The following is a 14,812-nucleotide window of genomic DNA, read 5'->3' as shown; positions in this document are numbered from 1 at the left end:
AACATACAATAACCTCTAATGTTTAAGAACTTACTTAGAACTTCATTAATTTGGGTAGAAACAATGTCAAGCACATAGAATATGATATGGTGAAAGCAAAATGACTTTAAGTACTGAAAGCCATGTCCACAAATTGGTAATTCTTAATTATTTTGAACTTTCAAGACTTTATTTCCAGTAATAAAATCTAACAATTTACCTTCTTCAACAGGTTTGCCCATAATAAAGAAGATATATGATTCAGTCTCCTTTTAAAAGGACCTTCAAACAGGTTTTTTTTTTTTTCTTGGTGGAGGGGGGAGCTAGGGATTGAAACAAGGGCCTTGTGCATGGGAGGCAAGCACCCTACCAACTAAGCTATATCCCCAGCCCTCAAACAGTTTTTTTTTTTTAAGTTTATTTTCATGTAATCACATGCTGCAAATTCTGTCAAGTTGTGCAATGAAAATAAGAGATTCTATTTTTATCCAGGTCATTTAAAATATCTGTCATGTCACAGGCCATGGCAAGATACTCTGAGAGTCAGTGAAATTAGTATGGCCCTTCCCTTCAAAAGGAGCGATCCTGAAAAGAAAGGACACACCCAAGGCTGCAGGGAAAATCTTGGACACCAGACATCACCAGCCCCAGCACTGGTCAAACAAGCACATACCTTTCTGGTCTCTTGGTGATACCTTTAAACTTTCTTTATTCCTTCAAATTTCCATTTTGGTTCTACTGGTTCTATTTTTGTAATTATATTAGGGAGGAAACACCTGAGTAGTTAGAGAAAGACCACAGGATGTCCAGACATATGAAAATTAAAGAGCCCACTGGGACAAGGCCAGGATTCCTTTCTTGGGGAAGTTCCCTGTATGATTTTCATAAGTTAGATGAAATACGGTCTGGAACCAGTGGTACTCTTTTGTTTTGCCTCCACTTTCTATAATTTCCTAATATATTAAATAAAATTTTATTTTTCATCCTAAAAATGAACTGGTATTGGGTTAATATGTTAATAGGCTGATCTTGAGGGTTTCTTAAGCCCTGGGGTATATATTGTGTAACATTGAAAAAGCTTTTGTTTCTTAATGTTTCTTATTATTTCCATCTCAACTACTTTACTTACAAATTACAGCTCTTGTGTTTGCTTGGCATAAAATTTTCTAATTGTAGATTATGCACTAATGATAACATGGTTTTGAGTTCATTGAAATCCAGTACAAAACTGGTTAAATACTTCTCAAAGAATGAAACAGCACAATGATAATTTGTCTCCTTCATCTAATATTCTTTTGAAACTAAATGTGAAGAAGTAGTTAGATTTGCATTTTTTTCTATAAAGTCCTAGTAAATCGGTGCTAAAAAAAAAAAAAAATACTAGTGCTCCTTTCAAAATAGATCAGATTGACACCTGAGGATTTCCTGTAGTAGCTTGGAGGCTGAGAAAAGTCACAAGCAGAGATGGCTCACAGCTGAGGTCTGCAACAGGAGAGAACAAGTGTCCATGATACAGCCATGAACTGACCAAGCCCTACAGGGCTGATATCCAACAGATTCCTGAGAACAGACACTCGCATCTCCAATGTGGATCTGGTTTTGAAGTGGGATCTAATGGGGACCAACTGGAGCCCCAAACAGAACCATCAAATAGGGACAGCAATCACAGGGAGAAATGAGAGAATGGAAGGAACCCAATGTCCCATTTAATGGGAACTTTTTAAAAAAATAATAAATTCAAAACACACAAGGAAAATTATGTTTAAGAAAAAAACTATCTCTGAAAGAAGTTACTCTTAAAAAAATTGTTAAGCAATTAGAAAAAGACTGAAATAGTTCATTTTAATTACTCAGAAATTATAGAAGTAATCACATTGCCTCATGCGTGTTTGTGCCCAGCCCCTACCAAAAAAGTCCTATGTTGAAGCCCTAACACTCAGTGTGATGGTATAACATGGGGCTTGAGGGGACTAGTAGGTAGGTCGGTTCACATGAGGCCATGAGGGTGGGGTTCCCATGATGGGATTAGTGTCTTCACAAGAAAAGGAAAAGACCAGAGCTCTCTTCTTTTTAACCATGTGAGGACACAATGAGAAGATATCTCAAAGAACTGAGTACACAGGACTTTCCAGCCTCCAAAACTGAAAAACAAACATTTGCTCTTTAAGCCTCCAGTCTACATTTTGTTATAGTAGACTGAACTAAGACACTTCCTCTACCATAAAAAATGTAACAAAAGAAACAAGAGATTATGAAATGGTAATCTGTCTCTCACAGTGGGAAGGAATTTTAAAGTAGATTTGAACTTAAAATAAGTGGTTATTGCAAACATCATTTAGACAGCCTAGAGAAAAAAAATGATAATAACATTTATCAAATGTTTTGAAAAACTCTCAATAGAAAAAGTATAGACTCAAGTCAAAAGGATAGAAACAGAAAAAAAAGTTGCATGAAATACAGATTTCATTAACATAGAAGTATTAATATGCAATTCAAGATTTCTCCTAGTACTAAGTACACAATAAGGGGCAGAAATTATCTTTTTTTTTTCTCAAAAAGAAAAGAAAATAGCCAGTTACCTGTTTAACAAGCAGCTTCCATATGGGTTGGATTTCAACCTCAATGGCATTGGGCCCACACACTAATCTTCTGTAGGAGATGGATCATCCATTAGTGTCACACCTATGAGCTCAGTGACAAGTGAGTACAGTCTAAGTACAAACCACATCTCTGCTCTTTGGCGATTTTCTGGCTTCAGTTGAACAATAATATGCACGTATTTTTGAAACATAATACTAAATTACTAATATGTTTTTGAAGTGAATGTCAATGTGTGATGAACAAAGTTGCTTTTCTGGTTTACAAATGTCACCACTACAACTCAATGTGTCCAAATTAAGTTAGAAAGTCATTTTGAGGTTTTTTTTTTTTTAAAAAATAATTTGATTATATTTTAAAGGCAGCAAAAGGACACAGATATGAAGATGCCTCTAGATCTGGCAGGCATTTTAGGCTGTTCTTGATGTGAATGGTCACATCCGTCTCACATTGGTCTCTCCAGCACCCAGGACAGGCCCTTAGTATGTGAACTGAATGAATATGGCAGTGAATAAACGAATGCTCTGGAAGATGATAGAAGGTCTTCACCTTGGAAACGTATACTTTGCAAACAAGGTATAATACATGTGTTCATTATAAAAAGAAGCTTTCATGTATGTATAGTATTTTACAAAGTTCTTACAAAAGACTCATTTGATCCTCATGATAGTCCAAAGGCAAGAGTGAGTAGTTCCATTAGCCAATGAGAAAAATTGTTTGGTGTGGGTGTTACTAGCCAAAGGTGCACACATCTAATATTAATCATGACAATATAACTTTCAAGCAGAGATAACAGTGCCAGAAACTTCACTTATCCTTTTAAAGCCATTAACTACTTTAATCATCACATTATCCCCATCAGATTTCATATTATAACCTACTGTAAAGAAAACTGAAGTTTGGATAGATTAAGTATCTGTCTCAGGATATCAAAGCTAGAAAGAGACAGAGCTGGGCTTCCTACCTTGATCTCTAGACTCTACAACTCTGCCTCAGCAAGTACCAAAGGAGAGAATCTACATGAAATATCCTTGATATCATTGAGATAGAACTGAGAGCTGAGCCCAATTTCTTCTGATTTGAAGCCAAGCTTTTGCAAGTGTATAATTATTGTTTACAAGGGACAGAGAGGACTCATACCAAGGTCTTATGGTTCCATACTGGGGCTTGGGAGAGTTAAGAGACAAGCAGGCCAAATACCTATGCTGTTATATAGCTTCATGACTCCCTAAACCTCACACTGGGAAAGATCACAACTCAGTCAACTTTGGTACCAAATCCATAGCAATAATAAATTATTGGTCTATTGTCAGAACTTCTCAGGACTCCAAATTTGAGCCCCCAAACAGTCCCCACTTGTCTTCAATTCTTCACTCTGTAAATGCCTCCTCAGATTGAAAGAGCCAAATCTGACATTGAGCCTAGTGGTTGAGAAATGTGAGCTAGAATAGATCTGGCTTTGCCTCTAGCTAGGCCTTTATACTTGCTGTTCCCACTACCTGGAATCCATTTCCCCATGTCTTTGCATAGCTTGCTGTCTTGTTGTGTTCAGATTACTCTTCAAATAATACCTCCTTATGTGGACCTTCTCAAATCATTCTATTTAAAATAGGTGAAGTAACGGTAGAGCACTTGCCTAACTTAGCAAGCACAAGGCACTGGGTTCAATCCTCAGTACTGGGGGAATAAAAGAACTATTCAAAGATTCTCTTTATATTCTTAACCTATCTTATTTTAATTTATAATGCATATGATTACTTGGAATTACACCTTATTTTTAACATGATAATGAGCATGCAAATGATAGACTGTATCCTCTATTATCATATAAGCTTCTAGGACACCTACAGCTCATAAAGGCCTAAAACAGGAGCTGATACACATAACACACTGGAGCATTATGCGGTGAATGAATGGTTGGAGGGTTGAGTGAGGCATGAGCCTTGGCTCCCTTATCTATAAAATAAGTTTGGTAAAATATGCCTAATGAAATTGTTATCAGCATCATAACGCAATAGATATGAAAAGCTTTTAGCAAAGGTGCCAGGGCAGGACAAGCTCTCAGTAAATGGCAGCCATATTTGAAGTCTGAATTCCTTTGGGAAAATTAACTGTATTTTTCTCTCTTTCAACAACATTCTCTTTTTCAGTCACAGTGCAGACTTCATTGAATTGTAACATATATTTTTATGCCTTTTTCTCCTTGGATTGTCTAGACTCTCTTTAAAGGCAGGAATGGAACTTTTTCAACTCTATTTTTCTGGTATCTAAGGACACAGTATCTGACACAGATGTTCCTGAATACTGTAGTTAATTAATAAGAAACACTATGGCCCATATCTAGAATACTGTCTCCTCTGAAAAGACTCAAAACCCAGATGCACAACTAAGATAGAACCAGACTGTGGAAAGTCAACGTAGAAAGGTAACCAAAGGTCCAGTATGTTTTGACTCTTCCTCTTTGGTGAGATGGTTTCTGATATTACCATTAAATGAAGAGCTTAGACTCAATACTTGCCTGTAGATAGTGATATTTAGGGCTCATCTGGGGCATGTTTAAATCATAGCCTGTTATGCCACTTGTTGCTGTCCTTTCTGCTGTCTCTTGCCAAAAAAATAGAGTTTGTTTAGGGAACATGTGCCCATCTCAATCTCAGTGTAAGCCAAGTTTTCAGGAAATGCTGACCAATGATTAAAAAACCAAGAGGAATAGGAGGCCTGAATTGGGTTACGTGAGTAAAGGTCCAATATTATATTTGCTGACTAAAAATTTGATGAGCTGGCAGGGAAATGAGACCCTGAAATTGTTCCAAGTGTAAGCCAAAAACAACTAAATAGTCTTGCCTGGCATTTCTAATAATCCATCAAAGGAAGAGTAGCTGTAGAGTGAAGAAGTTGAATTTCACAGCAGGAACTTGTGAAAGAAATTTCTATGCTAACTAGGGGCAGCACTTGAAAGACCACTGAGGTTTCATTCAACTCCGACATATTAGTAAATCTGCTGGATTGTTTTAATTCTGAAACACCCAATGTGAATGACTGGGAGTACTTTCTATGGGGGTGTTTCATGGTGCCTAATTTTCCTTTATTCATTCATTTACCCATTTATTCACCAAAGAATTGTTGGAAATACATTGTGTGGTTTACTGGTGCACTATAGGCACCAAGTGGTGTGGTGTGGACTAGAGTGGAGTACTGGGGAGGCAGGAGCCAGTTAGAGTGACTGGTGAGCTTCTTCACATGACCACTCTGCTATTTTGCTCAAAGATTCCCCTCTGATAAGCCTCCAGTGGTTGCTGGCAGGGAGGGAGGGATACCTGCAGCTTTCCAAACAGTCCATGCCAGGCCAAGAGATTCCAGCATGATCCACTGCCAGGAACTTGAGAATTTAGGGAGTAAGCATCTGGAGTCTGAAAAAGCTCTCTGGTGGTTCTGCTAGCCAATCCTTCACCGGCTTAAAACCATTTCTTAAAGGAAGGGAGACCACAGACCTTCACAGATGCAGAGTACGGCATTCAAACGTTTGAGATTTGGGTATGGTTGTATACAGATGGGTTGGTCACAGAGCACTCCTATTTTAAAAGTTAACAGGAAAATTGGTATATTTTTTAAAAGTGCTTTCTTTGTATGTGTTGGAGGAGCTCATTTTTAGCAATGCTTCGAAATGCTTAAACACTTTCATGAAATATTGATAAAAAAGCTCCATTTTACAAATGACACAAAAGTTACTTTAGTTTTTCACATTAATGCTCATCTGTGAACTATCCATTTCTTTCATTTTCTTAATCAGGCATTTCCAGATGACCTCAGGAAGAGCTGGGCTCTTCCAGGATCCCATGCCTCTGTGTGAGCTAAATGAGACACTTCCAGTCAGCTTTTCTTGAGGAAGTATGCTGAGCATTCCCAGGCATAAAAATCTGGAAGGGGAAAAGAACCAGAAGGGGATGGGGAATTGAGGTTGGGGTACAAAAAGCCCAGGACAGGATCTTGCCAGGACTTAGAATTCAGGACTTCAACTTACTGATCCCTCCTCCACAGGATTTTGCTCTGAAACAAGCTTTGGAGATAAGTGATTTCACACTTCCAGTGGACCCAAACCCATAGAACCATGGGTCTGAGGATTTAAATTTATTAAAATGGGAATATTGATCTCAGTTTATTTAATTTTTATTCAGTGCCTTTTGCATTATATTTTAAAGAAAATTACATAATAATATTTTAAAGTGACTTATTAACTTCTGATTGAATGTTAAGACTTGAGATTTCAGCTATTGTCTTCTGCCTGTCCCCTCTTCCAGCCAGCTTTTCCTTGCTCCTTCTTAAAGAGCTGGTCTGATGGTTGAAGATCTGTGATCAGGATGCTTTCCAGAAGTGTAACTTTCAAAGGGTCCTGAGGGCCATTGCCAAGTAGGAATGACGCATCGAAATTTCCTTGCCAGTGTACCCCATGTTAAATGGACTTGCCTTGGAAATTCGCTGTGACATTGCATGTGTGTTTGAGAAAGGTGACCCTGCTCAAGGACCAGGGTGGATCCAGGTTTAGGGTGTATCCTGCAGGTTTTAGGAAGTATCCTGGTTTAAGACAATCTGGGTTTAAGGCAGTTCCAGGTTTAAGGTTATTCCTGCTGGGAATAGGGTGTTCCTGCTACCTGAGTTCCCGTTGAGTTCTCATGGAATTCAGAAAGTATTTGGGAAGTGAAATGAGCAGCAGAACTTGGATTTCCCCAGAACGTGTTTGTACAGGGCCGGTGTGAGTTCGGGAATAAAGAATTGCTGCTTGAATCTACAAAGCTGTGAGTGGCTCATGATTTTGTGCCCAGCCAAGACTGCGGCAAAAGGGCATAAAGGTCATGGTACATAAGCATGATTTCTTTTCTGAATTTTGTCCCCTCAATACCTGAGGAGTAAGGGAGTAGTTTCATGGTAGATGCAACCTCTGTCCCTTCCTCCCTCTTCCTTTTTCTGTCTTCTTTCTTTTCTAAAGTTCTGTCTTCTCATGAAACAGCCTCTGCCAGCTTAGAGCTATACCTTAATAGCAAACCTACCCTTTTTTGCTGCCTGTGCTTTGGATTCTTTTCCTCTGGTACTGAGCGGCATGCCTCCCCGCCCCCACTTACCCCCCTCAATAGTATAGCAAATGCTGGGAATTAACTCTGGCCCTGCAGAATCCCTGAGTTGACCATGTCTCTTCCCGCTTCTTGTCCTGTGATGTCACATTGGTGCCTTAACTCAGCCTTGTCTGGACTATTTCTACCATAGAAACTGGCAAACTCTGCCCTTCGAAGCTTTATTGTTGTTGTTGTTGTTATTATTATTATTATTATTACTTTCTTTCAGACAACAAGTCACCAACAAGGTGAATAGTTTGGAGTTAACCCCAGAAGGGAGTCTGCCTATCTATTACTATTTTCAGGGATGTATCAAGGTAGACTGGGTGAAAAAGAAAGTAAAAAAATCCTCAACTTTAAAATTATCCTAACAGTCCACCTGCCTAGATAGGAATCCAGTAGGTCTATTGGTTTCATAGAACCCCATTCTTGCGATGTAAAAGAATCACCTAAGGTCTCTATGAATCTGTCTCAGTCAGATACTTAGAGGGAAGGTTGAGTTTCGTCCATGATGGGTGCAGATTGGAACAGGAGCCCCCTATGACAACTTACTTGCTCTCTTCCTGATACCTTCTGGCAATTTCTCTCCAAGGAAAAATTAACTCTTCCGATGCCCTGATATGCTAAATAAACGCATATATATATATATATATATATATATATATATATATATATATATGCATTTTTCCTCTTTGCCTGGCTGCTTGGAAGCCTATAAAGGACTTTACATTTAGACTCTATAGCTTTTTATCATCATCATCTGAGATTCTTGCATGTCCCTCCCCCTTTTTTCATTTCTCACATTACACTCTTGTTTGTGTTTGTGTAGGGGGCGACAGTAGGTGGGTACTGGAGATCAAACCCTAGGACCTTGCACATGCTAGACAACAACTCTACCACTGAGCTATATTCCCAGTCCAGTGATCTTAGTTTTAAATGCAAGCAGGCTCAAATTCATTTAGAAAATTGGAAGCTATCTCTTAACCAATCCATCAATCATATTTAAATTAAAAAAAAGAAAACTTAAGTCTTACCTTAAGAAATGAGAAAAATGCTCCACATTCTACTTACTCTTTTTTTCACCCTCCATTCAGACATGCCCATAAAATAAAATATGCCTATGTTGATAAGATTATCTCCTCTATTTTTCATATTTGGGAAACTATATTCTGTCTTGCTTATTAGATTGTCAAGTTCTTTATTGTGTGGACCAGATTTAAATTTAATTATGTATGATGCATATTAAAGCGTGGCACTTTATAAATAAGGACAAATGGGAGGTAGCTACACTGATGGGAAATCTTTCTGGTAGAAATGGCTTCCTAGGCAGAGAATATCTACATATATCAATGAGATTTCTTAAATGCTCTAGATCAATCCTTTAAACATCTGTGCTTATGCTATTAAACCAATAGGTTTTTAATAACTTTGAAAACTTTTTGTGTTTCAATGTATTAAGCATTACATCTGAAATCTTATATAACGATACCATTTCTAAGGCATTTTGCAGTGCTGTCCTGGTCTAGATGCACTATTTTTCATAGTGCTTTTTCAGGGGGAAAACTTAAAAACAACAAATCAGTAATTCTTCCCTCAGTTTATGTGAGAATTATGGAAGTTGCTTGCCAAAATGCATAGTTCCTTCTATTATTAGTACTACTTTCTCCTACAGAATCATCAGAATTATGGGGGTAGAGTCCCAAACCAATATTTTAGGTAGCAGACTTCTGCTTAGCTTGAGAATTGGGGTTTCTGGCTGACTGCAAAGTTAGGCAGGTAATGTCCATCAAATGCCTGAGAAATGAAGGAGACTAGGAACTGTGTGGGGAAGTCTTGCAATGGATTCCTTCAGACTCACCAGGATTGGCAGTTTCAAGTATAGTTAAGAAAGCAGGGACTCCATATCACTGCGAATCAAGGGGCTGTGTGACAGTTCCTAATCTATGCCGCAGTACCAGTCCCATGATTGTGCCATTCTTTTTGTCTCTCTATCTCTAGTCAGTAAATGTCTCTTTCCTTTCAGATTGCTGGTTCCTTGCAAAGTGCCTGGCATAATTAGAAGCATGTAGTTAACAAATCAATGAATGCATTCATTTATTCTACAAATAGCTATTAAGCTCCTACCATGAATAAGGAACTGTTCTAGGTGCTGGAGATGCTGCAATGAATAGCACAACTAACCAGACAAAACCCTCTCCTGACAGCCTGATACATGGTTGGCAGTTCCAGTGTAATATTCAGAACTTTCATCAATAAATACTTATTTTATTCTTTCTCAGCAAACATGCCATTGCAGAGCTGTTTGTTCATAGTAGAATGCATTTTTAATAGTGCCTTCTTGGTTCTCAGAAGCTTTGGAGGGTTAGGAAGCTGATGTTTATGGAATAACTCAAGATTTTTTAAAGGCGAGAATTAAAAAAGGGAACACAAAGATACTGTTCTATAAACCTTAGAGAACAATCAAATTTTTTTTATTGCATTGCACTTAGTCTTTTTCAAACAATAATTTTGCATCTGAGAATATTATAGACTCTCCCTATCCTTCCAGCAAATGAATCAGGACTATATCAGGTTGATAAAGCATTGTGCCAACAGTACACTAATGGTGACCCATTTGGTACTTCATTTTTCTGCCAGCGGAGTTTACTCTCAGGAAGTATTGTACACCCTACCTGACTTCTTGCTCTTCGCTGGTCAGACCCAATCCAAACGTATGATGGATGTCATAGCAGGAGTTGCTGTCTTCCAGCAACCTAGGACATGGTAAAGCGGAACCACAATCAGCTCACAACACTCAACATGTCAGTGTTCTTCCCCCACATCCTGATGCAGTGGCGGAAAAAGTTGTACTTACCCAACTTTCTGGAAGCGCTTCTCCAAGTAATCCCAAACATACCTGATTTTCTGCACTTGGATGCATCGCAGCTGCAATCACAAATGTGTTGGAACAAGAATGATTCATAAGTCACATGAAAGGGTTGTGTTCAATACAGATCCCCGTGTGTATCTCCCTTTCTTTGATAGACAACTGTTATCCCCAGCCAAATATATAGCTGTCATTCCAGGAACTCTCATGGATAAACATTTATTTTATTCTTTCTTTGCAAACATGCCATCACCTTGCATTCTTAAAATCACTTACTTTTAAATCCGGCTTCATTACTGCTTGGTTTATGACAGAGTGGTGGTCAGCCACCAAAGGGTCTTTTGGGTTCTTGCTTATAGGAAACTTCAGGGTAGATAAGTGGAGGCAGAGCACCTTCTTTCTAATATATCTTTGAAATTCATCCTAGAATAGTTAATACAATCCATAAAATTCTCAATTGTAATTTAGTAAAATGCTCAATTAACCAAACACCTACCATATGCTAGACCAGTGTTTCCCAAAGTTTGGGGCAAAACTTTTTCTCAAACAAGATCCTCAGTATTATCTTAGAACTTACTAGAAAGGAAGATTCTCAGCCCCACCCGAGTCCTCCTGAGCCAGAAACTGGTGGAGGGGTCAGCCATCTGTGTTGTAATGATCCCTCCAGAGAATTTGGATTTGCACAAACATTTGAGAACCAGTGGGAAAAAAAGAGAAAAAAAATACTTTGCAGGAAGATTTATGTCTAAAAAAATGTGTTTTAGCTATTTTTAAATGACATCTAGATGTTTAAAAGGTCTAATATCTTCCAAAATACTTATTTTTGAAAAAGTGAATGATTGTTCCCAGGTTATGGTCTCTAAGTGTTGTAATCCTCAGAGCTGCTGATACTATAATCACTAGGCTCTCTGCCCATTAGCCTAACATGCTAGACATTTCCCCAGGCTGAAGTGAAAGAAGTGTCCTTTATTCTTGGGCTCAAAAAGAGACAGTGCACAGACTGGAGAGCTATTTTGCCACTGCCTTTTTTCAATTAGAGGAGTTCTTTAAGTAGAGGAAGATCTGCCCTGAGAACTCTGGTTCATCATTTATTGGTTCACAGACGCACCATTGAAGACATGATCATGACTTTTCTTATTTTGAATAAATTTTTAATTGACACATAGTAGTTGTGCTTATCTTGGGGGTACGGTGAGACTTTTCAATTCATGCATACAGTCTACAATGATCAGTTCAGGGTAATTGGCCCACCCATCACCAGACATTTATTATTTCTTCATGATGGAAGTATTAAAAATTCTTTCTGTTAGCTATCTTCATGGTCAATTATTTTCAACCATGATGTCTACAGTGTAACAGAACATTAGAGGTTACTCCTCCTCTCAACTGCTCCCTGGTACCCATTAACCCTCCTCTCCATCCCTCCCTCCCCAATCCCTTCTCAGGCTCTGATAACCACTATTTTGTTCTGTACTTCTATCAGATCTACTTTTTAGCTCCCACCTATGGTGAGAACATACAGTATTTGTCTTTCTGTGATGATCATGGTATTTCAACTAGATAACCAAAGGTCACATACTGTTGTCCTCAGCAAAACAGTGTCTGCTTCTTGCAAGGGGCATGGGGTGCAGTTGGCCCACACCCTCCACTCTGGCCTCCAGTAGAACAGCAGCTGAAGGACTCCACCAGTCAGCACGGATGCGATAAGGCACAGGGCTCTCCGAAGATGCTGGGTGTGGTAACCAAACACCTCCTAGAGCATAAATAAAAGATCACTCTATTTTTCAATTTTTACAAAAATACAATATTTTTTGGTTTCTAAAGACAAAGACGTTAGAGGCAAGGATGTTGTTGAGGGAGAAATTTGGCTGTCAGCGGACATAATGAAAACAGGAATCTTTTTACTTTGCTGGCATATAAAACGAAAATCTTAGGAGGAACATGGGAGTCATAGGCTCATTTGCTTCTAACTATTCAGAAAGTCACCTTAGATTTTTATAAAATACCTCATATTTTGAACCACATATGTTTTCTTTAAGCATAAGGTATTGCTATAGTGTAGATATGAAATGTTCCCCAAAAGTTCATGGATGAGATAATGCAAGAATGTTGAGTGATAATATGATCAGATTATGAGAGGCATGATCTGATCAGGGCATTAGTCCATCAATGTGGATTAAGTGGTGGTAATCATAGGCAAGCAGGGTGTGGCTGGGGGAGGCAGATCACTGGGGTTGTGTCTTTAGGGTAAATATATTTTGCCCCTTTTGAGTGGAACTCTCTCAGCTTCTTAGTTGCCATATACTGATCTGTCACACCATTCTGCCAAGATCTTCTGCCTCACCTCAGGCTTAGAGCAATGAAGTCAGCCAACTATGAACTGAGCCTTTGAAATGGAGCCAAAATAAACTTTCTTCTTTAAGTTGTTCTTCCCAGGTATTTTATCACAGTGGAAAAAAAAAAACACACAACTAACTAAAACAAAAAATTAGTACAATGAGTGGGACCATTGAGGTGACTAAACTGACCATGTGGTTCAGAGGCTTTTGGAGCTTTGTAAACTTTTTGGGAAGAATTTTGAAAATTTTAGAAATGCAGGACGGAAAAGCTTTAGAATGTTGTAAGTGGAGTTTAATGTTCTGGTGGGGGATGAGAAGACCAAAATGCTGATTGGACTGTTGAAAATAAAGACTGGGCACATGAAATTTCAGAGGACTTTATTACAAATTGGACTAGAGGTCATTCATGTAATACACTGGCAAAGAAGTTGTTTACATTTTGCCCATTTCCTAAGACTTTCTATGAGGCTCAATTTAAAGGTAGTAGACTAATTAATCCAGCAAAAGGTAGCACAACATTCAGGAGTTGGCATGGGTTTTGCTGGTGACTTTTTGCCAGGTTTACTGTGATAATCAGGAGCAGAAAACAAAGTGGAAAAATGTGAAAAACTTGTGGTTTGGCCAGAAACGTGCAAGTAAACAGACTAAGGAAGTTGTGACTATTAAAGACATTATAGCCACAAAGAGAGGCTAAGTACTTTGGATGGAGGTAATAGGAAAGATGACTTGTGGGCTTCTCCAGAGTTGGCAAGACCACACTCATCTCAGGCTTAAAGCCTTTGAGAAGAGACCATGGGGTCACTCTGCTTGAGAGGGAGGCCTAAGAAGTTTTTCCACTGTGCTCAGTTAGTCAGGCACTCAGAGGCTACTGCAGCCATGGCATATAGAGGCTTGGTTATTGCTCTAGATAATAGTAAACCTTGGCATCAACCACGTGGTGCTGGTTCTGCAGGAATGCAGGATGCTGGAATTAGGAGGTCATGGAGATTGCACTGAGCTTTCAAAGGAAGACCTGGAAGGCCAGATAAGGAGTAGTTGGAATACCTGTAGCCTTTCCCTGAGAGGGTGGTACATGAAGATAGATATGCAAGAAGATGAAGCTGCAATGGAGACCCCCAACATTAAGAGATGCCTGTATCTTGGGATATAAGTTGAGGAAAGTTGCAGAAATTGAGCAAAAACAATCTAAGAGAGAAGTTGTATGGTATGCAATCAGCAAGGCTGCAGGAGTGAAACTACGTAAGCCCTTTGGAGAGATCTTCAAAATGCCACGCACCCCAGGTGCTGGACATGTAGGTAGGACTTGTTTGTCCAACTGGATTTTAGTCTTGCTTTAGTCTCATCCTTTCGTCCTCTACCCCTATTTCTCCTTTTTTAAAATTTTTTTTGAGAATTTTTTAATATTTATTTTTTAGTTCTCGGCGGACACAACATCTTTGTTGGTATGTGGTGCTGAGGATCGAACCCGGGCCGCACGCATGCCAGTCGAGCGCGCTACCGCTTGAGCCACATCCCCAGCCCCCCTATTTCTCCTTTGAGGAAGGGAAATGTTTACTCTATGCCATTGTATGTAGGATATATGTAACTTGCTTTTTTTTGGCACTGAGGATTTAACCCAGGAGTTATATTTCTAGCTCTTTTTATTTTTCATTTTGAGACAGGGTCTCACTAAATTGTCTAATGCCTTGCTAAGTTGCTAAGGCTGGCCTTTATCTTGCAATCCTCCTGTATCAGCCTCCCAAGTTGCTGGATTTTAGGCTTGTACAACTGTTGTCCAGCTGTAATTTGGTTTTGCTCTTTATTCTCACAGCTAAGAGTTTATCTTGAGTTTTAGATGAGATTTTGGACTTGAAATTTGGGGCAATGATGGAACTTTTAAGACTACAGAGACTCTTGGAAATGGACTCAATGTATTTTGCACT

The 14,812-nt window shown here is 38.9% G+C and overlaps 1 protein-coding gene across 1 annotated transcript in view; it reads right to left on the bottom strand.

Annotated features, from left to right (window-relative positions):
• Atp13a5 (ATPase 13A5) overlaps nucleotides 1–14,812 on the bottom strand; it is a 104,858-nt gene that overhangs the window by 69,850 nt on the left and 20,196 nt on the right. Inside the window, exons 2-6 of the mRNA XM_026400268.2 lie at nucleotides 12,131–12,304; nucleotides 10,828–10,974; nucleotides 10,540–10,610; nucleotides 10,358–10,438; nucleotides 2,559–2,628 (exon numbers count right to left, since the gene is read on the bottom strand). Coding sequence (XP_026256053.2) covers nucleotides 2,559–2,628; nucleotides 10,358–10,438; nucleotides 10,540–10,610; nucleotides 10,828–10,974; nucleotides 12,131–12,304 — 543 coding nt within the window. The remainder of the gene's footprint in view (nucleotides 1–2,558; nucleotides 2,629–10,357; nucleotides 10,439–10,539; nucleotides 10,611–10,827; nucleotides 10,975–12,130; nucleotides 12,305–14,812) is intronic.

This window comes from Urocitellus parryii, chromosome 2, assembly GCF_045843805.1.
Source record: "Urocitellus parryii isolate mUroPar1 chromosome 2, mUroPar1.hap1, whole genome shotgun sequence".
Lineage (NCBI taxonomy): Eukaryota > Metazoa > Chordata > Mammalia > Rodentia > Sciuridae > Urocitellus > Urocitellus parryii.
Note: the sequence above shows the minus strand (reverse complement) of the source record. Positions and strands in the feature narration are given on the sequence as shown.